The sequence below is a fragment of the Lonchura striata genome, chromosome 1A, assembly GCF_050655825.1.
Source record: "Lonchura striata isolate lonStrDom1 chromosome 1A, ASM5065582v1, whole genome shotgun sequence".
Lineage (NCBI taxonomy): Eukaryota > Metazoa > Chordata > Aves > Passeriformes > Estrildidae > Lonchura > Lonchura striata.
The window spans coordinates 7,544,068-7,572,050 of NC_140741.1; the positions used below are offsets into that span (position 1 = coordinate 7,544,068).

Consider the following 27,983-nt stretch of genomic DNA (forward strand, 5'->3'; position numbering starts at 1 on the left):
TAGTCCTTTCCAGTCAGCTGTCTGTCACTCCAGGTTTTAGGTGCTGTTCATGTTTATAGGAAGCTTTGGCCTGTTAGAATGTGGACAGAACGCAGGATGTTTCCAAACCTCACTCTGTTCTTGTTAAGCCTGGCCTAACCTAGACTGTGAAGAACACAACTCCCTAGGGCCCCCTGCTCTCTCCTTTTTGTTTCTTCAATTCTCCTTCCTCACTGACATCTCACGTTTGCATCTAAGTCTGTTATGAGGTTGGAACTGCTGACTTCCAAAATTCTTTGTCACTTTAGTTTCTGAGAGCTGCAGCCACAGTGGAGACTTTGCCATCTTGCTAGAGGTAGAAAACTCAGGGATGTGCTGGGGGTTCTGCCTCACTGTGCTTGTGGCTGGAGGCAAAGCCTTCACCAACTTGAGTGAAAGCTGAATGCATCTGTTGTGTAACTTGGCTGAAGACAACTTGTGCTTTTTCTGGCCATTTCCAACAAAAATGCTGCTAAGAATGTTACTGTGAAGTGGCAGGGCAGTAGTATGTCCTTAAACATGATTTTCCTGAATAATTGTTTGAAATGGGCAAATTATTTACAGGATGCTTCCTGAAAGGAAGCTGAATTTATGTCTAGGAAGTTCTGAGATAAGTTTAACAATTTGTATGTTAAATTTTATTGTTTATTTAACTTCTAAAATATTACAAGAAATATATTAGATTTGTCATCTAGATTTTCTGCTGTGGGCTAAAGAAATGCTTATTCATTTTGGCATGGGAAAATGTGGTCTTGGGAGTTTTGATCAGAGCTGAACCTTAATTCCACATGCTTCCTCAGAGGAAAAAGATGGGAAATGGTGAAGAAGAAATTCTGACAGCTGAAGAGAAACAAACTGTGTCTGATTGAGGGTTAATGGCTCAGATGAAGGAAAACATAAATTTTCCATGGAACATAAATGTATTTGGTGTGACAAAAGGGATTTTAACTGGATTTAAATGAAGTGGGATCTGAAACACAGACCATAATTTAATGCTGTAGAAGAAATCCCTCTCTGGAAGGAAAATGCAGTCTTTCTTGGTTATGCTTAGTAACTGAATTACGGAGTTTCCAAGATATTTTTTGTATTACACTGGAGAAATGTGGAAGCTTTGGGTCTGTGGTGTGGTAGGCATGTCTGTGCATTTATAAACATTGATGGCATGTTTTAATGAGTGTGATAACTTTTGTTTTTCTAGGTTAGTGGATGACCGGTGTGTGGTCCAGCCAGAGGCAGGTGACCTTGCTAATCCTCCAAAGAAGTTCCGAGGTCAGTAAAATAATTTGGGGGGATATTTTCTCTTTAATGACCAACTGATGCAATTCTAATTCCTTGGGCACTTTTGTAATGTGAATTCCCAGAGGGTTTGTGGCACAGGGATGAAGTTTCAAACTGGAACATGGAATGGCAGGCTTTGCAAATTTTGTAATTCATTCTCAAAGGCACAAGAGGCAGGTGCAAAATACGGCGGAAGGGGCTGAATTTTCCTGTAGTCCAAGAGTTGCTTGCTCTGTTCTGTACATTGAACACTGATCCCATGCTCTGTGACAAACTCTTTCCTCCAGCCCTGCTCTCACTGTAAATGGGAAAGAAACTTGTGAGGTCCAAAGCTACTTGAGCTGATAGCCTGTTTATTTTTTTTTTAAGTTACCATTTTAAGGAGTGCCCCCAAATATTTTGTCAGCTTTTTGCTTTGCTTAAGACTGTGTCTGATTTTTTTCAACTTGACTTTGTAAATTTGGATAATTCCGCTATTTTTCTTATTGGGGAAAAAAAACCAACAAACAAACAGTGCACTGACCACATGGAGTTTTTACTTGTTGACTGCTAAAAAATTACTCATAAATGTGCCAGAGCAGAGCCTTACTAGCCTGATCCAGGCCTCTTTTGCCTTAAAAGGGCTTGGATTCACACTGGTTCTGAGATAAAGAGAATATGACTTGCCTGATTTAGAGTAAGGGAAATGTGTTTCATGGCTGCTTGTATCTATTTTCAATGATCTTTAAGGACCCTTCCAACCCGAGCCATTCTGTGATTGTCAGGGGTTTCGCTGACATGCTTAACCTTAGTATTTTATTTTCAGTGTTTATGTATATGCTACTGTTGAGAAAAATAAAGCATTTAAAACACCAGGAGAGTGAAGTTCTGCTTTCCCAGAGAGTTCAAGACTTTTTTCCATTATGTATTCAGGAAACATCAGCAGTTGGTTCCAGTTCCAGCTGTGAGCATTCAGCGCACTGGCAAATACTGGAAACCAAGAAAGTGATGATGCATACTTAGAAACTAACAGTAATAAATTTCAGTTGTTTGTGTGACTGAAAAACTTTAAAACAGAGCTAGGGGTAGAGCATCTAGTGTGGCTTTCAGGCTACTTAACTGTGATTTTACCCTCTCACTGCTTGTAAGTGACTCACAGTTTCCAAGTTGTAGAAAATGCCAGGTGGGGATTCTTTGGATGATATTTCTCTTGCTGGACTACCCCGATGTGTTTCTCAAGTTGAGCATATCCAGGTTTCTAGATGAGACCAAGGTCACTGGGAAGGATTTGTGATAGGATAATTGAATGCACCCAAATGCCTACAACTAAGAATCTCAGAACTTAAAAAGACAACCATTATTTTTTCACTGTCTAGTGTTTCAGGACTTGATTTTATAACTTCAGTGCACTAGAGGGCTTTTCTTGCAGTTGTGTTGTTAATTTCTAACTTCAAAAGGTAAAGAAAGAAAAAGTTGATAGGTTTCTGCATTGATGATTTGGGCATTTTGATGCAGGGTGGAAACCGATTGAAGTCCCAGCACCAATGATTTGCCATCAGTGGTGGCCAGCACACGAGGAGCAGATGTCGGAGGGGGATGGGGCACTGCCAAATGTACAGATGTTTTCTGCTGCTGGGGAAACCAAGGGCTGTACTCCTGAGTTACATCCCAGCTTCTGTAGGGGAGTGGTTTCCATTAGTTGTGGACAGTTTTGGCTCTGTCCCTTTTTATAACCTCTGTCTGTTGCTTGCATAGCACATCCCTTTATCTCCAGTTGTCTCTGCTCCCTCTTCACCACAACATCAAACCTTCCCCTTAACTCGGATCCTTCTCTTTTTGGGGATTCCCTCTTCTCCCTCTCTGCCCCAGAACTTTTTAGTAGCTACTCTTCTCCCTGCTGCTGCTTAGCTCCTTTCGCAGTCTTTCTTCCAGTCACTCATTCACTCCCTTCTTCATAGTGCTCCATAGTTTAATTTTGGGACTACTGCCATGGTGGTAGCATGCAAATTTGGATGAGCTGCAACACAGAATGATTTGGATTGGAAGGGACCTTAAAGCCCATTTCATTCCAACCTCCTTCCATGAGCAGGAACACCTTGCGCTGTTCCAAGTTGTTCAGAGCCCCCATCCAGCCTGGCCTTGGGCACTTTCAGGGATGAAGCAGCCACATGTTCTCTGGGCAGCCTGTGCCAGGGCCTTAGCACCCTCCCAGGGAACAATTTCTCCCTCATATTCAACCTGAATCTACCCTTTTTCAGTCTGAAGCCATTGCCCCTTGTCCTGTCACTCTTGCATGCCCTTTTAAAAAGTTCTTCTCCATCCAGCTTTCTTGTAAGCTTCCTGAAGGTACTGAAAGGAGCTATAAGGTCTCTAACACCTGTAGGAAGGAGGGACTAAATTAGTGAAAAAGTAATTGTCACATGAATTTATGCAAGCCACCTTTCTGTAAAAACATGGCTATAGTGTTAGGGGCATTGAATATCATATTAGCTTCAAGTATACATAAGCAATGTGTGTTCAGGAGGATGGTTGCAAGAATGATTTGGATGTTTTCTCCTTCATCCTTTAAGTCAAATTCGAAGTGTGAGAATAACAGGAGCTTTGCTGAGAGCCCAGCAGAAACTTGCTGTCTAATTGGGAATTAGTAGCTTGAACCACAGAGGTGTCTCTACCATGAGAACAACCAAAAGCACATCTCTGCCATACTTTGCTAAATTTCTTGGCTCTGCTCAGGGCCCTGAGGCAAAAGAGTTTGTGAATGTTGTTCTTATAAGCAAGAATCTAAGCAAAATCTATTTTTTTTCTCCCCAAGAATCTTCTGGGTTATAGCTTTTGATTAAAGCAGCAAAGTTAACAAACCAAACAAAAACTGCTTTAAGTAGATTCTTAATATGAAAGGAAGATTTAGACATGAATATGATTAATTAATTGTATGATTAGACATAAGCAGCTGAAAATAACATCGAAGAGCAGGATGAGCAGGGCCTCTTCACTAATAGGAACTGCTGTCTGTATGGTTTACAATGTTTTTATCACTGATAGCTGAACTGGCGTTGATTTGAGGCTAGAGCATGACCTGGGAGTCAGAGAAGTATGAGAAAAACATGTTTCTAACAAGATGTTTAGATTTCAAGGACTGACTCTGGAAATTAATATCAGAGAGGACCATGTCTGCTCTTTTTTGGTAATATTTTATCAACCCTTTCCCCAGTGGGAGGAACAAAAAAGATTGTGGCTTTGACTTGTATCTCCCCTACAGGGTTCACTCAGAGATCAAATCAAGGTACTGAGCTGTTGGCCTGAACTGAAAGCCTGTTTAAAGAGGTGTCTCAAAATAGCAGTTTCATTTTTGTTATGTGTTGGCTTTCTCTTTTTTTTTTCCTGAGTGGGTGGTTGCTATTCTGGTTGTTTCCTGCAGCATGGAGTGTTGTTAAGCTAAGGAAAGATGTGGTTGCTTCTCATTTTGTGTGCATATGAAGAAGCTGTGCTCCCCATTTCTCCCCCAGTCACACTGGGATGAACCTGGAGTGGCTCTTGTCTGCACCAGGGTGCACATCCAGATTTGCATCAGTGCAAAGGAGGGTGGAATTTAGTCCCACATGTGTTTTCTGGAGTCTGGTGAAAACACCCCACAGAACATTTCCTGTATTGCATTGAAGGGATGGATCAAACCAGGTGCTTCATGTCTTAATTCCAGCTGAAGCTGGTGAGATCCAAGGTACTGAGTGTGGTGATGGAAATGCCTACTGTGCTGCAGGCCTGGGTTGACAGAGAGGGGGAGAACAGGTTGTGCCAGGAGTTGTGTACCTCTGAAGAAAAGCCACATCATGAGCCACACATAACTGCAGATTTCCTTAATCTGGGACCCTAAACACACTCCAGATTGATTCTTCCAGGGGGAAACATTTTCAGCTTTCAAGGTGTAAAATAGCACAGATAAGACCTGCTCTTTGATCAGACTTAGCAACTCTGGAAAAGGAGCACGAGTCTCCTATTTTAAATGTAAAATGACCTAAGTTTTTAAAATGGTCTAAACTTTCTTATTTGTAACTTGTATTCCTTTGATTTCTTGAGGCTTCTGCAGTGGAAGTGATGCTTGGGTTCCTAAATATCCTCCTTTGCTTTTCAGGTTTCAGTCTGATCTAAGATTTTCCTGACATCGTTATTTTTTCTTCTTTCACTTCCATTACTCTGCACTCTGTCCTTTCTTCCTCCCATTCTTCCCTCTTCCAGCTGCCATTTTTCTTTTTATTTACCCTCTACATAATTTTGGTTTATCCTTTTATTTTCTTCTTGTTTCTTCCAGTTCCATAATTGCTTTAATTTCCTTCTATTTTTTGTTGTCCTGCCTAGGAGACTTCATTGTTCCACTCCTTGCTCCTCCACATTTTTCCTTTTCATTTACACATTAGTTATTTTTTACCTTTTTGCTCATTTCCCTGCCTCCAAAACAAGTAGATTTGTACACACTGTGATTTTATAGCCCTGTCACTTCCACTTACTCATTTCTCTAGCTTTAATAAAGCCATGTGATAATTTCTATAGTTCTGCAAACCAAAAAAATCTTCCATGATTGGCAAGAGTTGAATTTCTAACACTTAAAAACCCAAGAGACAGCTGGGAAAGAAAGCATCTCACAAATATTGTTCTAAACCATCTTTATCCAATATCAAGAAACATTTAAAGGACATAATAGGAGTTATTTTTGCTTTTCATACCTCCTGAGTGACGGTGCTATTTGCCTACCTTTGATATTCCCTCATTAATTAGTCCTCAGGAAGAGAATATGTAAAACTCCATAAAGTAATGGATTGGGAACTAAGACTATCTGGGAATGTCTGGAGAAGTCAGAAGAGACATTCTGTCTCATGAGTGGGTTGCTAGACTGACCTCCGGGAGGGAATGCTTTTTTGATCTGCTGTGTGGTGGAAAGTTGCTTTATAATCTTATGCCTCAGTTTCTTTTTTTCCTGTTTATTTGAACTGTAGCATTTCTAGGCCGGGCACTGTTCCACCTCCTTACAATGTTTAGGATCATGATGTTTGAATTTACATAGTTTTGTTACTCTAAAAAAAAACCAACAAAAAACCAACCCAGAGAAAAGCAATGAGTTGACCTGGTTTCAATGCATATGGAATCCTAAAAAGTAAAATGAAATAGAAAATATCTTGTCTGGGATAAAATAATATTATTTTTTTTTTGTCAATACATTGAGGGAAATACAATTGAAGTAATACTGATTTGAAAAAGGTCATCTACAGAGTGCTCTGAGACTCTGCAGGAGGATGGGAAGCACTGTGTTTACTCAAAGTAGTAGGATGTGTGGGGAGTAACTGAGAAATAAAGACTGGTCCTATAAAAAGTAGGTATTGTTACTTCAGTGAAATAAATGTTTCATGAAGCCTTCTGAGAAGGCATGTTAATTATAGATTGTGACAGAAAATAATAGCAGAGTTTTGTCTTATGAGCTGAAATCCTGATACTTCAGGTAAAATATCCTATAAGATACAGTACAGTTTAATGGCATACAACACTTTGGGTTTTTTTTCACCTTTTTGGATTCCAGGATATTGTAAAGTTACCTGGGAGTTGTGTACTCTAGGTTGTGTGATATAATTCCCATTATAAAAGTGAAATGAGAGCAAACACCTTTGCAGAGTGGCTGGGCTTGCTTTGATAAGGATTTGTAGAACTTTTTCTTTGGAACAGCGACTCAGGGCTGTGAAGGGGGGTAAATCCATGAGCACTTTAGGTCAGTGCCAGGTAAGGTTCTGCCACTGGGGGCAATTTTGTATGGACAAACTTTGCTGCTTGAATAAGGTCTGGGTCCCATGTGCATGGCCATGGGTGCCAGTGAAATATGGAGGGCTCATAGCTGGGGACAGACCTTCCTTTGATATCCACAGACTGCAGCCCATGTTGGGAAGGAGTTTCACCCTGCAACTCCCAGTCCTGAGTGTCCTTACTACTCCCACAGGAGAACTCTTCCCTCTTCTTGCCTCTTAATAGGTGTGGTGTGTGAGAGGACAATTACCAAGGTTTGCTATATGAAATGTCTGTCAGCTGCTTTTGGAGCAGTTGATTGTGACTGTGCAAGACTAGATGTTTATCATTTTAAAAGTAATTGGCTTTGGTTGAATTATGTTTATTGGACTTTCACTGGACAACCCCCCCACCCAAAAAAACCCCTCTTGAGTCAGGCAGTTTAACAAAATTCAGTTTCTTCCCATTTAACAGTAACTTTCAATTAATTATGGTTTTGGGAAATAAAGATGAACAATTGAACAAGTATTTAGGGAAGAACCCCTTGACTTCATTCCAGACATCTCTCCCCTTTCTTGATCTGCAGCACCCTTAATCCACATGGGGAGATGGTGGAGGTGGCGTGAGGGTTGGTGTGTTGACATTCTCTTTCCTTTGCTGCTCATTTTTTATTCAGCATCTCTGCATTGACTGCAGATTCCTCCTTCTCACCCTTTTCTCTCATTTGCACAGCCATCCTGCTCAGGTTGCTTCTCACCTGCTTTTTTCCTGGCCTGTTGGGCAGTGGTGATGTTCAGCTTGTGTCACTTTGATTAAGAACCCCTAACAGTAAAAACAACTCGGTGAAGGCACAGAGACCCAAACTCTGTGTGGACCTGCTTGGTGGCTGGCTGCTGAATGCCCCTGCCACCCCTGGATTCAGCAGTGCCAGGAGGAGCTGGGCAAGCCCGGTGTGTGGCAAACAGACAGCAGGGCCACTCTGCCAACATTTCAAGTGCCTTCAAACAGCGCCTCTGTGATGTTGGGGTGCTAATAAAGCAGCAGGCAGATATGGCAGCATCATAGCATCTTACAGGGATTGCACAAAGTGAGAACCTGTGAGGTTTTAAAGCCTTTATGTTCAACTCTAATGTTGTGCCACTGTGTTTCTGGTATAATTGCCACCAAGCTGCCTTGGTGGCTGTGTTTAAGCACTGGTATCTGAACATTTCTGGACAGAAAAAAACTAACCAAAGCAAAATTACAAATGAAGGAAATGTCTTTCAACGTGGCTTAGGAGTATTTCTTTCAATTTTTCCCCAGACTGCCTTTTCAAGGTGTGTCCTATGAACAGATATTCAGCCCAGAAGCAGTACTGGAAAGCCAAGCAAGCCAAACAAGGAAACCATACTGAAGCAGCACTGCTGAAGAAACTTCAAGTAAGAGACATCTGTATTTGTAATCTTATCTCAATCTGCAGGCTGTAGAATTACAATAGCACCAGAAAGAATAATAACAAGTGCCTTGAGAACCACTGTGATGGGTATTATTATGCCACCATAGCAACTCTATATTCTCCTTAGCTCTCCTACCTCCTGACTGGCATTTATGGCCCTTGGCCTGGTGTTTGTCTCACTTTGGGCTGGGGGTTTTGCCTTTGCTGTAAGCAAGGTAATGCTTACAGAAATTTTATAAAGTAAAAATTGAGTTGTTAAAATCAGGGTGGAGCCCTGGTTTAAATAATACTGAAAATCCTTACCAGGAATTAGGCAGAGGAGTGGGCAAAGATGTCCTCAATGCTTTAGCTGGGGGATTCCTCAAAATTGTGTTTGTCCTTGCCTTCAGTCTAAGTGATTCTTTTGTGAACCTTTTTTGAGATTCTGTTTTTGTCTCAAATACAGCGTGGATGGATCAACTCATCTGTATCTGGCCTGATGTTGTAACTGAATGCATAGATTAAGTGAAAACAAGGTCCTGTCAAACCTGGATGACAGTTTTGTGGGCTGTGGAGAGGTCACCAGTGCTTCCAGTTAAAAAAAGCAAGGAAGGCACATGGTGTGTGGCCAGAGTTACACAGCAATTAGTGCTGGGAGTGGAGAGTTTGCTCTGTGGCTGTGTTTGACCCAGTCTATTGTGTTTAATTGTAATATTGCCAATTGTGAGCTACCTTTTTTTTTTTGTTGTGAAGTCCATGTATTTATGTACAACTAAACCCCAACAAGTAAAAGGTGACGGTGAGAAGCTAATCATAAGCCATTTTTTTATCCTCTACAGGATCAAGTAAAGCACATGAAATTACTTTTTGGGCTTGAAACTTTTTAAAACAGTGTGCATCTCAGGTGTGACCCATAAATTGTGACAGAGTCCCTATTTTGGGTAATAAAAAAAATCAGAATTAGTGTCAGGATTTGGGTGCTAATATTTCCAGTGCAGTAATGCTTGTAGGTTGCAGGATTTAAATATGATGCTATTTCCTTTTTGCACTGTGTGTTTCAGGTACTTCTTTTGTAGAGTCTAAAGAAATAATCATTCTCTTGCAGCATGCAGCAGAACTGGAACAAAAGCAGAATGAAAGCGAGAACAGAAAGCTGTTGGGCGAAATTGTAAAATACAGCAATGTTATCCAGGTAAATCTAGTAAAATCCATCTGTCTTCACTGTTGGAAAGGAAGCAGTTGTTTCATTTCAAGGTTACAGTGAAAATTAACTATCTACTAATCTGGATTGTCAAGGGTCAGGTAAACAGAACTTGGTGAAGTTTACAATATTGTGCTTTTTCTGCCTTTTTCAAAGCCTACCAGAAGTGCTGCATATTCCTGTTTAAATAATATGTCATAATAAAAATTCCATGTGTATTTTTTGGTGCTGCAGTTTAGAATCTGAATGTAAATGTGTCTTTTATTTTCAAGAGTTATTTCAGAATCATGCTATGGAGGTACTGTGCAGCTCCTTTTAAATCATTGAAGTAATCTGTATCTCATGACATATAAATGAGACAGGAGTTAAGTTCTTAAGTGCAGTCCAACTTTTCTGTAATGGATGTAATTCCTGAAGGGCACACTGCAATGGACAGTTGCCCTGCTGTAAAATTGATCCCTGACACATCTCTCTCAATCTGAGATAGATCATCTGCTTTCCTAAACTGTAGCATACTTTAATAACTGCCTTCTAGTTATAATTTGTATTTATTTATATTTCTCATAGAAAATCTCTGCAGTGTGAAAGCCTGTGCCTCCTCTTTTGACTGGAGGGAGAAAAAGCAACTAAAAGCTGTACTATTTTTAAAAATTATTCTTTGTTCTCAGCTACTGCACATAAAAAGCAACAAATACCTCACAGTCAACAAGAGATTGCCAGCTCTGCTAGAGAAGAATGCTATGCGGGTGTCCCTGGATGCTGCAGGCAATGAGGGCTCCTGGTTTTATATCCAGCCCTTCTGGAAACTGAGGAGTGAAGGTGACAATGTAAGTGGAAATACTGAATGTGTTGAGAAGGGAGAAGAATTCCAGGAGACAATTTCTTCACTGCTGGACTGTCTCATAATGGATTCAGTTCAGGAAAGAAGAAGTTTGAAGAGTGATTGGGACTTTTACCTTTCATGTGTAACTGGAAAGTGTTACTAAATTATATGGTCTGGAATCTTGTGTTGCCACATTCAAACTCTCTGAGCTTTGCTAAGTTTACCTTTTCTGTGTAGATTTACAAAGCTGATAAGAAATCATAGTTTATGCTAGAGGCTTATTTTTTAAAAAGGTTTTGGTTTTTTTTCTAAGTTTTGTGGCAACATTTTTTTCAAGGGGTCAGTGGAGAATGTCTCTAGGAAATACATCAGCTTTGTTTAAATCTGTATTCCCTTCTGACGTGAAAATGGTATCTATGACTGGAGCTGGGTTCATAGTCTGGAAAATCTTTTCTGGGTAGGTTTCAGCAGGAGTCTTGCATATTGATGAGAGGAGAAACGCACAAGAGAGCTCTTTGCTGCAGATCTGAGAGTTGTGCTGTGAGATCACAACTCCCTTCTTCGTTCTGTGGCTTGGTTAAGTGCCTAATTTGGGGGATTTAGATCTCCCTCTGAGAAGGCCACAGGATGATGAACTTGTGTGGTTTTTATATTGTAGACCTGGCTGGGAATATTTGGCTCCTTTCCCCTGTGCATAATCAGTGAAAGCCTTCTAAGGATTGCAGAAGGGAATGCCTCTTTTTTCATGTGTTTTCTCTCATTAATTTTGTGGTTACCCAGCTCTTGGGATGCTCTCCAGGATGATGAGTGTGCCTGCTTGCAGCTCCTTTTGCAATCTGTTGTCAAGAGGAGAAGGATTGCATTCCCTACTCCTGCTCAAATATCCCTAGAGTCAGAATCTTTCCCTGCTCCACATAGTGATCAAAAGGGTATGTGAAAATCCTCCTTTTTGCCAAAGCCTGTTCCAGAGAAATAGAGCAAATATAGCCCTCAGGGGGGCCTCTGCATGGTTTTTCAGCTGAGGAAAACACATGTGGCTCAAACATTATCTTGGTACTTATTTTCCTTCTTTGGAGAGAAAAAAAGGTTACTTATTGTTTCGGCTTAATTTCTTGGAGTAATGTCAGTTCAGCATCTTTTAATTTCTCATGCCTGGAAAATAAGTGTGCATGTGTATCATGCTCTCCAGAGGGAGGACTTGGGATTCCCACCTGTCATCTGCAAAGCCACGGTGAGCCCTTACAGCTGAGAGCAGCAGAACCATCCCAGGCCTTCCAAGTCATCCTCAGTACCGCAGAGATTCTGATTCCATTTTCCACTGTCGTGCACACGTGAGGGTTTGGAAGCAGACCTGCTGATCTATAAAGATTGCAGATTGATGCAGTGATGGCAGTGGCATCCCATTCTACAGATCTCTTTCCTGGTCTGTTCCTAGGGGATTTGTCTGACAGGCTCTGAGCTGTGGCAAACTGGCTTATTCCTAATTCGGGTTCCTTTGGAATGGGCTGCTACTCATTTTCAGATTCCACATTGCCTTTCAGAGCTGGCAACTTCCCATAGTAAGTTACAGAGGGAATTTACAAAGGGAGGTTGTTTCTTGTTTCTACTAGGCACAAGCAGATTTGACTATTTTCTTTGCAAATTTCCAGCTATAAACATTAGGACAGTGGTAGCCCTCTCATAAGTGCTTTTGTACATTTCTACCTCTTCAACAGACACACAGACCAGGCAGTGTTTCACAGAGGACAGGAGTAGCAAGTGATGTGGGAAATCTTAATTTTCCTCTCACAAATGGAGGGTGGCTCCAGTCTTGTACCCACTACTTCTTTTCAGTTACTCCCAGACATGGAAACCTTTCAATTAATGGCATTAGCTTGGTATATCAGGCCCCTACTCTGTTTAGAAACTTCACTGTTTTTTTTTAAGCTATATTTCTGCACTATAATGAGGAAATTCCCTAGAAAACATGTTTTAGGAAGTCTTTTAAGCAATAGGAATGAGTATTGAGTTATTGCTTAGATGGCTGCTACTCTGCCAGGTAGTGCAGGCAAGGTAGAGCTAAATATGCCATATATCCTAAAAGAAAAGGAATTTGATACATGAAGTCGCACAGAATGAAAAGGAATCTGATAAAGTGTGACTCTTCTGGTAAACAATCACAGTTTTTTAGTCTTATGAAATATTTTAGAACTTAGTTTTCTGAAAGAAGGTTAGTTTAGTTTCACTAGCAACTGATTAATTTTGCAAGTCAATGAAAGTAGTTAAAGAATATGACTGAACATTTACAGTAATTGGCAGAACTACAATATTTTCTGCAGACTTTTACTAAGTCTTCATCATTGTTGAAGCTGCTCTTCAATGGAAAGTAGGACTTATTAAGACTAGAGCTGGTTCCAGATGGACTGAACACCAAAATATGCCCTGATAGCAGGATTGGGGCTGTGTGCATTGCAGTTCAGTGATTTGCCATTATAGTGGGTTTTTTTCTTTTTAAATAAAATGCTTAATGATGTGATTGCTTAATGATTTAATTCTGATGGTCCTGGTGTACCTACAACAATTTTGAAGTCCTGATTCCACTTTGCAGGATGCAAACCTGATGGTATTTTGGTAATGAATTGTCTGGTCATAACTTCTTAAAACAGGCTGTAAGTAATGTCTGTGTGAAGCATGGCATGCAGGAATGTATTGCTTAAGAAATGTCTTATAGGCATCTGGTCATTATTTTGATTCTGTTAGTGAACTTGTTCCCATGACTTGGATCAAGTAGGATTTTCTGTGTGTGATCTGAGCATGGTGATACTGTCTTATGCTACTGTTTATTTTATTTGTGTTGATATAGAACAGGCAAACCTTCCTTTTTACCTCTGCAATGAGGGGGCCAAATTCACCTGCATTGAAGTTGCACAAGGCTGAACTGGGTTCAGCTTTTTCATCAGAAATGTGCTGATCAATGCAGAAAGTGTTTTGGTTTGTCTTGCAAAAGAAAGCATGGCTTGTGCAGCATTTCACGTAGTAAAAAAATCACATGTATCCACTTGTCTTTGTCTGTGTGTGCTCAAAATTGTGTGAACAGCATAAGCAAATCAGGACCCAGTGCCAACCAATTTACGTGGATTGTTATTTTTTTATTATTTATTTTTCTCCCTTCCAGGCATGAGTTGAATTCTCCATATGCATGTCTCATGCAGTTTTTAGGTTAAAGAAATTTTTGTATATCATAAGGAATTGCAGGAGCATGGGGAATTTGCTTGCAGGGAGCCAGATAGCAATTCCTCTTGTAGAGAGAAGGTCTCTCAGCTTTTATACCTGCTGCCTGTGCTGAGCTCAGACACCATTTAGGGAGCAACAGCAGAGGGGATGGAGTGTGCTCACTTCTTTCTGAATTTCCAGTGATTTCTGTGCCTTTCTAGGTTGCAGTCAAGCAGTCTGAATCACAGAACTCCTGAACCTGTCAGGACATTTACCAGCAGATGGTCCACAGAGCTGGGGGCTCATCATTACTTTCTGAGCTTTCTCAGGGATAAAGAGAACTTAGTGTAACTTTTGGATGAACTGAGCTGCTCCTGGCATTTGTAGATTCATATCTGTTTCATGGCCTGAAGTTTCTACTGAACTTGGGGACATGCTTATTGGGAATGCAAGTGTTCATTAGTTGGAAATTTTGAACCCAAGTGATTGCAGATTGTGAGGGAACAGACCTGATGTGTGACTTGTCCACAAATAAATTTGAGTGCCACGCCTAGAGCATGTGTTTGAGTAACTTTCTAAATATGCTGCATTACTTCATTTTATTGGCCAGCTACATAGGTCTAAATTGCATTTTATTTCTGACTTCCCAGGTTGTGGTGGGAGACAAAGTTGTTCTCATGCCAGTCAATGCAGGACAGCCTCTGCACGCCAGCAACATTGAGCTACTAGATAACCCTGGCTGCAAAGAGGTGAGTACAGGAGGGCAGGAGGGGTAACTGCTGATGGTTATAGAAAGGCTGAGGGAATTGGGATTATTCAGCCTGGAGAACAGAAGGCTTTTAGGGTGATCTCATTGTGGCCTTCCAATGCCAAAAAAGAGCCCAGAGGAAAGATGGAGAGACACCCTTGACAAGGGCCTGGACAAGGGGGAATGGCTTCACACTGATGGAAAGAAGGTTTAGATTGGATATTAGAAATTGCTCTCTGTGAGGGTGCTGAGGCCCTGGCAGTGTTGTAAGCACACAGTTTGTGGTAACTGGGAGTGGGGCTGGGGCTGAGCCTCATCCCCAGTGGGTCCAGCTGTGCAGGACAGGTGAATGATATTGAAGGTAAGGAGCCATGGAGTGCCCAGGTGCTCTGACCAACCACCAAAGGGAACAGAGGGCTCACAGGTGCAATGCATGTAAGATAAAGTATAAGAGATGGTACTGAAGAACAATAAGGGGCTGCAGATACTTGAAGCCTTTTTTGGTATTGGTTGTGCCTCCTCCTGACAGCACAGGTTGCCCAGACAAGCTGTGGCTGCCCCTGGATCCCTGGCAGTGTCCAAGGCCAGGCTGGATGTGGCTCTGAGCAACCTGGGATAGTGGAAGGTGTCTCTGCCCATGGCAGGGGCTTGGAAGTGGATGATCTTTACATCCCTTCCAATCCAGACCATTCTGTGACATATTGTTCTTTACTTTTAACCAGAGCCCACAATAGGCTCAAAGCCAGCCTTAAAAACTGGTTCCTACTTAGCCTCAAAAACCCAAGATTAAATATTCTCACTGCAGTGATGTCCTAGCACTGAAAACTCTGTGAGGCTTCCTTGAGTATGTTAAACTCTGACTAATGTGAGAGTCAATCCTCATTCATCATTCCTCTGGGGATGTTCTTGGGAGGCTGTCAGCAAACAGAGCAGCATTTCCCCACGCAGTCTTCTCCAATATTACAATCATCAACACTTGAGAGCTTCAAGACCAATGTTAAGAACTGTACAGATATGTAGCTAAGCCATGTCCCCTGCCATCCTAGATGTGGTGTGGTCTCTCAGAAGAATGGAATGTCTCAAAAAAAACCCATCCCCATATACTATAATTGGATTTTTTTTCTCTAAAGGTAAATGCTGTCAACTGTAACACAAGCTGGAAAATAACACTGTTCATGAAATTCAGTAGTTACCGAGATGATGTACTGAAAGGAGTAAGTATGATTTTCAAATGGTTTTTTGAATCCAAAAAGTCTTACTGTATTTGACTGTAAAGAAATATTACCTGGTGAATAAAAGTAGAAATAAGGACTTTATGGAGGTGTTCAAAGTGGTATTACAGGCTTATAGATGACAATAATTGTAATAAGACAATGTAACTTTACATGCTGAGGTATTGTAAAGAGATAATTTAAATTTTCATTTTAAAGATAAGCTTAATTTGTCCTCCCATGTTCTTTAATAAATCATAATCAGTGGCTATTTTTTTTCAATAGGTGTCACGGTACCAGCAGTTTTTGAGGAAGAATTTGAAAGGGAAGTGTTATATTTGTGTAGACCCATTTAAGGATAGTGTATCAAATCTTGGAGAGAGGCAGGAGGAAACAAAAATTTTTCCAGCAGAAGAAAGAGAGAGTGGGTGTTGGTGTTGATTGTAGAGTAAAAGTGATAAGATAATACAATGTTAGAAAGATCTCTTCACTTCCCTTAAATAGCAAGAGAGATTAAAATGAAAAAATCAATTTGGTAAAGTTAAGTAGAATTAAAAATCACCTTTAGGTTAGTTTTTGCCTACTCTTCATTGTGGTGCTTTCCCAAAAGTCCGTGGGTCTCCTGCAGGACTGAATTATCCCATCTGATTTCCAGACTTGGTACTAAGATTGAATGCTCTTCACTTGGTACCTGCTCCAGCAAAAGGAAGCTCAGAAATATTTTCTTCCTGTCAGCTCTCCTGACATCACTGGAGCTGTTACAAACAGAAAAATAGTCTGGAGGCTTTGCCTACCATTTAAATAGTGTTTCTTTTTCATATTTCTTTAGGGAGATGTTGTGAGGCTGTTTCATGCAGAGCAAGAGAAGTTTCTGACCTGTGATGAATATGAGAAGAAACAACACATTTTCCTCCGCACTACGTTACGTCAGTCAGCCACGTCTGCAACGAGTTCTAAAGCACTGTGGGAAATAGAGGTGTTTTTTTCTTCTTTTTATAAATATTTTAGAACCTGAAGGCCAGGGCTCAGAAAAAAAACTTCAGCACAACATGAGTCATTCAGAGGCTCCTGATATCATCACACACCTCCCTGTAACTATTATTATTTCATGAAGCGGTTTCTGTAGGATGAACCCTGACAAGCTGCTTTATTGCTCTGTGTGTGTGGAGAGAGGAGGCTTTCTTACTATATTTTCCTGCACTAAAATGAGGAAGAGTCAAATTTCAAATTCAGACTTGACGTAAATGGTGTGATTTTATCAAAGCCAATCAAAGGACACTCGCCTCTCCTGAGTTTTGAGTGTTTACGTTTAACTTCATATGCAGTATAAGAAATGGAAATCCATGGCTGACAGGAAATCCCCCAAACATCACACAGCACATCAACATTTGTTTAAAGTGGACCTGAATAAAGATGGTCTTGTGAATGGGGATGATTTTGAGAAGGGAACTAGCAAATATTTTTGTTCAACTAAGAAACATAGGAAATTGGTAGGTCTCAAATCCTTGCTATGACAATAATGTAACTCCTATACCCAAAAGATCTTGTGCGATGAAAAAACTTTGTGCATATAGAACAGTCTTGAGAAAAGTTGATTTTTTGTCTGGGTGAGGATTGTGTGGACTTACTAGAGATTACTCCTTGAAGGAGACAGACAATGCTAGATTTGAAGAAAGCAAATGACCTTCAGCTCAGTCAAGGGATAAAAGAAATAACCTGTGGTATTTCAGATGATTTGAGGATATATCACTTGAATGAATTTTTTTCAGAAGCTCCTAGTATTGACAATAATAGAGCCGGTATTATTGGTAAAATAATGTATGATGGTTTGACTTCTGCTTTTAAGTAGTGCCTAGTGTAGAACAGCTCTCCTTACTTTCTTGAGCTGCAGATTCACACCATGTCACTTAAAAGCAAAATCTGGCTCATCATGTTTGCAGGCAATAAATTAATGAAAGCACAAAAAGTAATAGAGTATTTCCTGGCACTTGGCAGAAAGTAAATGTAGTGTAGTTGTTATCTATGGTGAGCTTCATGTAAGCACAGAATTCCTGTCTTTGGCAGGCTGTACTGATGTTGCTTGCATATTTTTTATTAGGAGTGAGCTGCAGGAAATATCAGTGACCTGAGGTATGATCTTGAGGAGTAGGATTAAAATCTAAATTCTTCTTTTAGGTTGTCCACCATGACCCTTGCCGGGGAGGTGCAGGACAGTGGAATAGCTTGTTTAGATTTAAGCATTTGGCAACTGGAAACTACTTGGCTGCAGAGGTAAGAATGCCAGTTAAACAAGTGCTTGTGTGCTGCCTAACCAAGTCCTGCTGGTTCAGAACTGCTGGAGCAGGTGGGTCTGCAGTGTAGATCTTCACAAAGATCCCACCCTGGCCCCCTGCTGGGTCCTACTTTATTGCTGCACCCGGGGATTGCTGGGCAAACACTGCTGTTAAATATCCACCACGTTTATACTGAAAACCCTTGGGTTCATTTATCTCTGCTCCTGTTTGCCCTTGATTTTTGGAGTGGTGTTGTGACTCTGTCTTGGTGTCAGGCGAGTTCATTGTGATTATCTAGGCTTCAGGGTTCTGCTGTTGAAGTCTTGCCTTTTGACTAAAATTTGAATAAAGAAAAATCTGAGGAAGTCTCTGCCCCTTTTGATGGAATGGAAGGTCCCAGAGGAGAAGGAAGATCTTGCAACTTGTCTGGTTGCTATCTGGTACTTTGTATTAAGGCAAGAGTATTGTGACTCCCTGAAAGAGCAGCTTAATATATTTTAAGACTCCTTAAAAATAAAATATGGCTATTGGCAAACTGGAATACAGCAGATAAATACCAATTGTATGAAATGGTGCAGTCTTGGATATTTTAATGGTTGCAATAAGCTGTGAACTTTGAGTCATATCTAATCCATATTAACACAGGGCTGTGTACAGATTTTATCAATGGAGTTAAAAGTAGGGCTTTTTTTCCCACTGATTTAGTTAGGATTGCTTATTTTAACTTATATTTTGAAATATGAGTGCAAAAATTGACTGCAAGAAGAAAGTTATAAATCATTATATATTAGGGAACTCCTGAAAAAGGACTTGCTGGAGTTGATTTACAGCAGTGCAACTTCTGTATGCAGACAACTCCTTAGTATTCCCAGAGTGCTGCTTTTGTGTTCCAGCTCCTCTAACAGCCTGCACTGAATTCAGAGGAAGAACAAACAGGAGCTATCAAACATTCATTTATTCCTAATTATGTCAAGGCCACTATCAAAACATAAACAGTGGACTGCTAATAATAGCTAATAACAGCTAATTTTCAAGAGGCAACCAGTACTCCCACCTGAGAATTGGGAGTATTTTTCTTTCTGCTTACAGTGCGGGATGCTCCTAGTAGGAAGATTTTACTAGCTGGGCTGATGGAGAGTCAGGAAAAGCACTGAGCATATTGATGGGCTTCCTTCTTCCACCAGGGGATCTGTCTGGGGGATTTTTAGGTGAAAAATCTTCAAGTGAAGAGGTGCCATGGTGCACTCAATGTCAGACCTGAGCTTAGGTCCTTTCTACCTCTGGAAAAGAAATTTCTATCAGACAGACTGGTAATATGGAGAATACAATTAACAACAGCGTAGTGAGAGCTGGAAGTGCTTTTGGGTTGAACAGAGGTGATCTGTTGGGACTGGAGACCTGCATTAGTGACTGGAGGTCTGCATTGGTGACTGTGTCTGTGAGGTGTAAAATACCAGTGGTGGAGATATTAAATGTACTGCTGTAATAAAACCCTGTGAACTGTGTTTTGCACAGTTCATATGTCAGGCACAACACACCAGCCAGCCAGACACGTCCAAGATTTATGAACAGGCAGGCAGACACCTCGTGTGCGTGACCTAACTTTAAATCAATTGGGCAAAGCCTATGAACACTTATCTGTGCTCTGGCAGCACCGGGAGATTACTCATGGTATGGATTATCAACAGCGTCACACATTGCCATGACCTGATTTTGTTTAAGCCTCCTTGATAAAGGTATCTAGAGTGGAATAAAAAGTACAAGCACAAGAAGAAAACTCAGAAATCTTTTAAGCATTCTGCTGTTGGCTAATAATGCAATTGCTGTCACAGTTTGAGCTGTTGTAAATTAGGATAAATCACTGTTTATAACTGTCTTTTTTTCTTACTTCATCCTCCCTTAAATCAGCTTGATGTGTGCTGTGGAGGCTTCTGTAGGGGAGTTTTGTATGGGGCAGCTCTCAGACAAGGAACAGAAGTATCCTTCACCTGGGTGCCTCCCTTTTCTCCTCTTATACCTTGTGTGAGCAGCCTGTGCCTTCTCTTTTCCTTGGAGTCGTTCTGTGCCAGATGTAACTGGTCAGTTGAGTCTGGGATTGGTGGCTCACTACTGAGCCTTGTTGTGAAGGGGTGCCCCTGCAGTTTAAGGCTGGGGGATGGTCTGGAGACTAAGAAAATTGAAGATGCTTGCCACAGAGAATGAAAGAGTTTAAAACTGATAAACGTGTTTCAATACTAGAGTAAGCAAATTAATAAAATTGAGGCAATATTGTTGTTCACTAAAAAAAATTCCAAAACATAGGTGAGTACTTGTAGATCTAATTGTTATAAACTTGAGAAGATGAAGTTAGTATGTGTAAATCCTCAATTCCATGTTCCTTAGAAGTGTACAATCAGTTGTCCAACTTTTGTTGCCTTTTGAAGACCTCTTGTATTTCTGACTTCTGACACAGTCTCAAGTAGTAGTATTTCCTTTAATCCTCTTTCCACTTATTTAGCCTAATTTTAATTACTGTGCTTTGAAATTTTCTAAGACCTACTAATACCTTAGAACAACTTAGATCTTTCTCCCAGACTCTGGGCTGAAGGTGAGCCACTCTCAAAGACCCACTGCTGAAGGAGTCACAGTGGGAGACACTTGGTGATTCCACACACCTGCACTGCCATTCCTCTGCTGCTCTGTGCACCCTGGGTCACTCAGTGTCTCTGAGCACAAGCACCTAAGACACAGGAGGAATATACTGAAGTGAGGTGTTTGATGATAAGATTTGGGACATTGGAAATCTGGGTAGCTGGTAATGATGTCTGACATTAGGAAACCTTAAGCCACAGGCTTAGACATTGCCAAAAAAGTGGAACTGAATAGTTGGCTGAAAAATTGGAAAGAGAAATTGTCTTCCTTGGAGACAGCAGGAGTTCTGCTGTTAGTGTCACAAGGGCTTGTTTTCTCCCAGAAGAGCTGAGCCAGATCTTCAGCAGGAGATTTAGGCACTAAGCCACCAGCTAAGATCCAGGCTGCTGAGTTTCATTCTCAGAACAGTTTTATTCCCATCTTCACAGAGTCAGCAGTCTCTTAGAAAAAATTCTGCTGAAGACCCTTTTTATAGCTCTAGTTACAGGAAAATGACCCAAGTTATTTTGAAGCTTTACATTTATAAAGAGAGGCTGTAAGGTTAGGTGAAAATTGGGTGTTTCAAAGTAATAAAAATGTTCCCAAAAGTCTTTTCAGTGCATGTAGAAGGCACCCAAAGCTATCTGTGTGTGTGTGTGTGTGTGTGGGAGTGAGCTGCAGTTTGCTTGAATAGCTTTGCAGATGCTTCAGGTTGCGACCACACACAGCTGTCCCTTTCTCATGAACACACATAACCTTTTCAATATTCTAAATTGCCAAGATAAAAGTCACTTTGAACTGAGTATCAGCTTATCAATTGTGCTGAACCAAAACATGCACTTTTAATATTGTTCTCCACATGTATAGCAGCTCTGGTTCTGTGATTTCTAAACTGGGCAATTCATACTAAAACTATAAACACTTGTTTTATGAGGCTGTTAAACTGATACGTGTGTCCACACACAAGAAAGGCAGGATAAGTCTGTTATTTCATATTCAACTTCTCAGGTGTGGCTAAAATAATTACAAAATATATCTGCCTCTATGAAATCACATCTTGGTCTCAGATATACCAGTAGACAATAGATAAGCCACAGAACATTGCTTGTGAAACCTTGTGAGCATGTACATAATCACTGTGCAGAATTTGTAAGAAAAAAAATCTGTGTTAATTCTGTTTTACTTAGCTGAAGAGATTAGGTATGAGATACCTTGACCAAAATATGGTAGTAAATGTAGTGAGGTCTTTAACATCAAATTAGCTCCACTAAACTCAGTGAATTAAGGCAGGTAAAATTGCAGCCTGAATGTTCACATTCTATGCTTCTCCAGAACTCTGGCCATAAGCAATTACTGCTGTGGAAAACAGGAGAGGAAGAGTTCTCCTTCCTCTCTCTGAAAGAGTGAAAGGGCAGGGCTTAAGCTGTAAAATGGATCAACTCTGATCAGAGTTTTGTTCTAAACTTTGTTCTTAAAATTCTGCCTGAAACACCCTTCCAGCTTTAGGAGTATTTTAGCACTAAAATACTCTTTTGAAGGTGGGAATTATTGAATCCAGTTGGGCTGGGCCAGCACAGGGTTACACACACATGAGATTAAATGACAATTAGATGAATATTAATTGAACAGGAAGTCCAGTCCAATTTGCAAGGCTGTAGTTCAGTGGTGAAGCACTGCAGGGGCAACACAGGCTTCAGAAATGTCCTTTTTCCTCAGGTATTGGATTGTGCAGACACAAGGTGCTGTCCCTGAGGTGGTGTTGGCATGGAATCCAGGGCACAGGGAAGAGGGAGTAGTTTGTGCTGGAACAGGGTCACTGAGCTAGGGCACCAGAGCAGAGTGCTTGGGTTAACAGGGACTGCTGAAGCTTTGCAGGACTGTCAGCTGATTTTCACCACATTGTGGTGTAAACCTCATGCTGAGAACTCTTGGATTAATGGTCAGTAGAAATTACTTGTATTTCTCTTGTCTTTCTTGAATAAATTTCTTCCCATATTACCTCACTCTACTTTTCAGCAAAATTGCCTCAAACTGCCCCTTTCTTTTCAGAGAAGCTTATGTACATCATTCCTTTCAAATTGGGAATTGCTGTTAAATTTTGCTTTTACAGTCCATGGCAGGGGCTTGGAACTAGAGGATCTTTAAGATCTCTTCCAATCTAAACCATTCTGTGATTCTCTGATTAAAAATATTAGCCTGCCATGTTATAGCATGTTATATATTGTTATGGCATGCATTTATGCAGATGGACAGGGCTATACCCTTCATAGTAAATTTAAGCCTGTTGTAATACTCACTTGATTTGGATCATGGTGGAGATAGCTGAGTACATGCTTAAGTTAACATTGAGAAAAAATAATCTCCTGCCTTCTGAATAGTAAAGATTGTTACAAGAATCCTACAAGAATAGAAGACAAAACATTTAAAGAGATTTCAAGAAAGATTACATAATTGTATGGATAATAGTATACTCAGCATTAGCTAAGATAAAAGTAATGTAAACGGCAAATCAATTCTTCAACTTTAGGCTATAAACCAGGATTAAACTCCTGGCACCCTCAAGAAACTGTCTCTGTAGTTTTATGGTCTTCCACTTCCTTAAACTGCTGGAAAATGGAGTCCTGCATAGGATGTTTTATTAAGGCATCTGATATTGATTATTTGAAGTCCATAATTTAGGCCTTTTGCTATCCACTTGTTGGAAATTGGATTACTGCTAGAGATGTTTTATTTGGGAAGTAACAATGGAACCACAGCTTGCCAGTATAATTTTATTTTCTTTTTTGGGTGATATGGAAGCAAACCTTTGCAGAAGGACTTGTTTGTGCCCTAGTCAGGCAGAGAGGGAGAACATAATGTTAAATGTTCTGTGGTTCCTTCTGCCTTCAGAAGACTGAGGCAAGTAACAAATAAAATAACAATGGTCTTGTTTAACTGAGATATGAACTACCCTTTGCTCAGGGAACAGTTTGTAAACCAGAGAAGATGCCAGGAGATGGCAGCATCTACCAAGGCCTTCACACACATCTCCTCACAGATTTCATTCCTTGCTACTATGGGACCTCTTCAGCTGGAGATTGCTTCAAAATCTCACTATGGGGCTGTTCTTTCCCAGCATCTCCTGATTAAATTTTAGCCCAGCATTCAGATTATTTTCTGTCCGTTTGTCTCTGTGATTAAACAGTCTCATTTGAAAAAGGATTTGCCAAGGTGACAGGGTAAACTCGGCACTGGAAGCCTTATTTCAGTTTTTCACTGTCTTGTAGGAGTGTGGGTTTATTCTAAAGCTCTGTAAGGAGTGAAGGATATTTTACAGCTATGCATGAAGAGATGGAAGAGATCCAGAGGAGAAGGATGGATTACTGATTTACAGAGCCAGCCTGACCTGTTCTGCAGACTTGGATATGGCTTTTTAAAGTGACAGATCTAGAGGTCCATTTAGCTAAACCCAGAACTAGATTTCTCCAAGGTTTTTAAGAATCTTGAGAATGCAGCTAAATTTCTTGACCTGACTTGTCTTGACTGATGGAATCTGTCAGTGTGCAAATACTTTCATATTGGGATCTCAGAGCAAAGTTTTTTCCCCCAGCCAACTCACTTGCATTTGTGACTTGTAAGAGAGTTTTGGTCTTGCCTGAAGCTGGCTGGACTGGGGCGATGTTTGTACAAGCTTTAGAAGTGAGGAAGTACAAATATGTTAATGCAGCATTTATTGTCATTTAGTCATTACAAGGCCTAATTATGTTATTAAAAAATCTATCCTCTGTTTTGATGTCTTCCAAAACAGCAAATATAGACATGTGGTCTGTTCTTAAGTGCATTATTTTTGTGTTGTTTTTTTTTTTTTTTTTTTTTTTTTTCCCCAAGATCACTTGAGAAGATTTTATTAAATTATTTATTTGTGATGGTTGATGGAGGTTTCCAAGCCCTCCCCCTTTGGTTTTTTTGTTTGTTTGTTTTTGGGTTTTTGTGTGCCTGAGGTTTTGGTTTTTTTAACAGTAGAAATGTCAGTCATTTCTAACTCAATCATCCCTAGTTACTCCTGTGAGGACCACTAAAAGGCATAACAGGGTATTACTATTTAGAACATCACTCTTAAAGAAAGGAGGATGCTTTCTTTTATATAACACAGCTTGACACGGGGCTGCTGAAGCTCAGACTAAGGTTATGGCCCAGCATCCAAGTAACATTAAAGGATTTTTCTTTCTTGTGACTTCCTCTGCAGAATGGGATATGTCTGAGTGGGGCTGAACACTGGTTTCAGGTTCTCTGCCCTTCTTCCCTGTAGAAGAAATGGTATTTCCCAGTTACCACTCACAATATGCAGCTACTTAGGCTGCTTGTGTGAGACCTTTAAAATCTGTGCTGATTTAGGCATAGCAAAATGCTGGCGTGCCATTGCTTGCACAGCAGCTGGAAATGCCATCAAGATGATCTTTCTTTTGGTGATGAGGGTGAAAAATCGGGACAGGAAGGTATTGGGGCTGCTTCTCATTCCTGTTTTTGACTAGCAGGGGGGCCTGGAGCAGACAGAAAGGTTCAGCTTTCCAGTCCTCCCTGGAAACTTGTCTGATCTGCTAAGACATGGCTCGTGAGAAAAATACAATCCTGAAAGAAAAGTCCTTTTAAGATTTTAAAATAATGATCACATGATGATTATCAGGAGCTCTGTGCCGATGCTGAGGAGCAGTTGGAGTTTATCGAGGTAGAGTTGTAGCCAGTCTTTGTTTGTCAAGTTAATAAGATGGCAAAAGTCCTTTGAATGCCACTGAAAGTCTTTGAAATTGTGCAAAAGTCCTTTGGATTTATCGAAAGCTAATCAGTATGACATTAACAAAGAACAAAGCAAGCCTAATGAAGATGAAAGATTTGAAAAGTGGATTATTTTTCTTTTGTCCTGGCTTTTCTTCCCCGAAAGACTTGCCCTTGTTGACTGGGTAACAGGCTGTGTGTTAACAGGCTGGTTATCACATTGAAATGGGGACTGTTTGAGTGTGTTGAATTAGAGCCTTTTATTCTTTGTCTGTCAGGGTTTCCTTCATAAATGCAGGTTTTAATCAATTCTTTAAAGTGCTCATTTAGCTGAAATTTGGCAATCTAATTCTTCCTCTGGCAAGATGCTTTAAATATCCTTTACCTAGTCAACAAAATTTGATTAAAATCAGCATGGGTGTTTCCTTTCCTCAAACTCCTCTCTCTCCTTCTTAATTGAGTGTCCAAAAATAGCCTGTTTAGGTACTTTCCATGCATTCCTCCAAGAAAACAACATTCAGTAGAAATGTGGAATTTCAAACTTCTTGGATTGTAAAGGATATCTGACTATGTGAAGATGCAAAAATAAAATTAAAGCCAGGAACTGACCTATGAGATGATCTGGACAATAGGAGAACCCCAGAAAATTATGCACTGTAGACTTGTGAGGTTTGAAAACTTTAAGGTACAACTTTGAGTAGCTTAAATCAGTAGAGATGACAGAGCCTGGAACTTCTGGTGCTCAATCTACTGGAATCCTTCTCAGGATTAGCAGGTTACTGGCATTCTCTGAGCACCAAATACCAGAAGTATGCACATAAACACACAGAGATGAAAGTTGCCTTCCTGCTATGCAGACTTATAGATTTTGTAAAGTCACTAGGCAAAAATTCAGGAATGAGATTTCTTGCCTATCTATGTGGTTTTAACCAGAAATAAAGACTTTGTCTATACCTCAGTTCTCCATGTGTAAAAGCTGACTTCTGAGTTTGTCATACATACTTTTTCCTGGGGGTCTTCTGCTGCTCCCACAGGATGAGGATGTTGATGTATGTGTGCATTCAGACATCTAATCTTTACACATATCACTATATCCTAAGGCTGAGCCTGAAATCTGTCCAAGAGACACCAATTTGTATACTCGGGAGGAATATACACCAATTTTTATACTCAGGAGGACTACCTGCAGCACTGACTCTGACCTTCAGGCTCTCTCAGCTGCCCTGTGTGGATCACAGTTTGTGAATTTGGTTTCTTGAAGAGGAGTACAAGTAAATGCTATTTAAATGTAGATTTAAAAGAAGATATTGCCTTCTCTGTAGTTGCAAATCTATCTCTAAACTCCAGAACTCTCAATGAAAAACTTTTTGTGGTACCTTTTTCTTTCCTGTTCTCGGTAAGGTGTAAAATGACTGTACCTGAGTTTGTTGAAAAACAAGCAGCAGAGGATTAGAATTTCTGGATTGTTCTTTACTGGAAAATAAGCTGATGGAAATATACTAAAAAAAAAAATATATAATAAATCTATTACAATAATTAAACAAATACACTTGCTTAAGCTTTGCAGTTTGCAGTTCTTCTTGTTCTTTGTGTGTATTGGCTGCATGCACCTTCCAGTGGCATTTTGCAGGAATATTTTCTGCTGTGTTTTAGGTACGATTCAGTAAACTGAAATTTCAAGACATCCAATGACACAAAACTTAAAAAGTGTTGAGCTTTATTGAGGCCTGTTTTAGCATAGCATTCTTACAATTTTCTGCAGGTGTTTAGAAAGTATTTGATTTTGTTTGTAGCAAGATAAAAATATTGATGTTATTTGCAAGGCTTCTTTTGTTTTGTCAATTTGTTGAAGAATGTGGAAGTGATCTTGCATCAATCAGAAAAAGCAATAGGTTTTGGAATTCTGAGACTCTCATTGTGTCCTTAGGTCATTCTGGGCTGGGATATTGAAAGGGACTCAGAACAGGTATAATATGACACACAACACTAGATGATTTATGCCCCTTCTACCTGGAGAATGGAGCATGGGATAATAGCTACTGGTCTGTTTTTCAGAAACCCTCAACACCAACAATCTCAGTTGAAATGAAAATGAAAGTGGCAACTGCTGACCAGAACTGAAAATGGGGCCATGGATGTCAGCCTGAAAACTGAGTTCCATCATGTTTACGGTTTAATGTCAGCATCTCAAAACTTTCTCTAAACAACATATTTTTGGTTTTATTATTTCTGTAACAGCAGGGCAAGAAAAAACATCATTAAGGATGTACTTGATTTCTGACCTGAGCCTTCTGTTGCAGTCACCCTAAGTCCATAAGTGGCCTGTTTTAGAAATTTGAGGATAGTATATTCAGTCAATTTTCAAGAAGGCAGGAAGTGTCAAGGAAGGGAGATTGTCCTAATTTGTCCTGTTACTCTTATAAATATGTATATTTTAATCACCGTTATGTTGAAAGTAAACAGCTGAAGGATATCAGAATTCAGTTCATACTGGGTTGATAATTCTACTCAACTTGAATCCTTCAATGAAAACCTGTGGGATCAAGTCCTCGGTGCCAGGGTCTCTGTGCTGGCTCTAGTGACAAACCCAAGATGACCAGGACTTTTTCTTGCTTGCTTGCTACCAGCAATATCTGAGGGTAGCATAGAAATTCAGCTTTCCTGTACCTCCTCTGCACCTTTGCTGGAAGGCCACGGTGCATGGCTGGGACTGAGGGCACT

General features: G+C 40.3%; 1 protein-coding gene across 10 annotated transcripts in view; it reads left to right on the forward strand.

The window, feature by feature from the left end:
- The window catches only part of ITPR2 (inositol 1,4,5-trisphosphate receptor type 2), a 242,560-nt gene that overhangs the window by 26,893 nt on the left and 187,684 nt on the right, over nucleotides 1–27,983 (forward strand). For 8 of the 10 annotated variants that reach the window (XM_021538669.4, XM_085570357.1, XM_085570356.1 and 5 more), the window contains 8 exons: nucleotides 1,217–1,287; nucleotides 8,341–8,456; nucleotides 9,558–9,644; nucleotides 10,322–10,480; nucleotides 14,319–14,417; nucleotides 15,547–15,630; nucleotides 16,457–16,603; nucleotides 17,803–17,898. In XM_021538669.4, coding sequence (XP_021394344.2) covers nucleotides 1,217–1,287; nucleotides 8,341–8,456; nucleotides 9,558–9,644; nucleotides 10,322–10,480; nucleotides 14,319–14,417; nucleotides 15,547–15,630; nucleotides 16,457–16,603; nucleotides 17,803–17,898 — 859 coding nt within the window. Of the gene's footprint in view, nucleotides 1–1,216; nucleotides 1,288–8,340; nucleotides 8,457–9,557; nucleotides 9,645–10,321; nucleotides 10,481–11,347; nucleotides 11,406–13,063; nucleotides 13,125–14,318; nucleotides 14,418–15,546; nucleotides 15,631–16,456; nucleotides 16,604–17,802; nucleotides 17,899–27,983 lie in introns of those variants that run through there. The other 2 variants (XM_085570358.1, XM_085570360.1) reach the window with 2 other exon arrangements.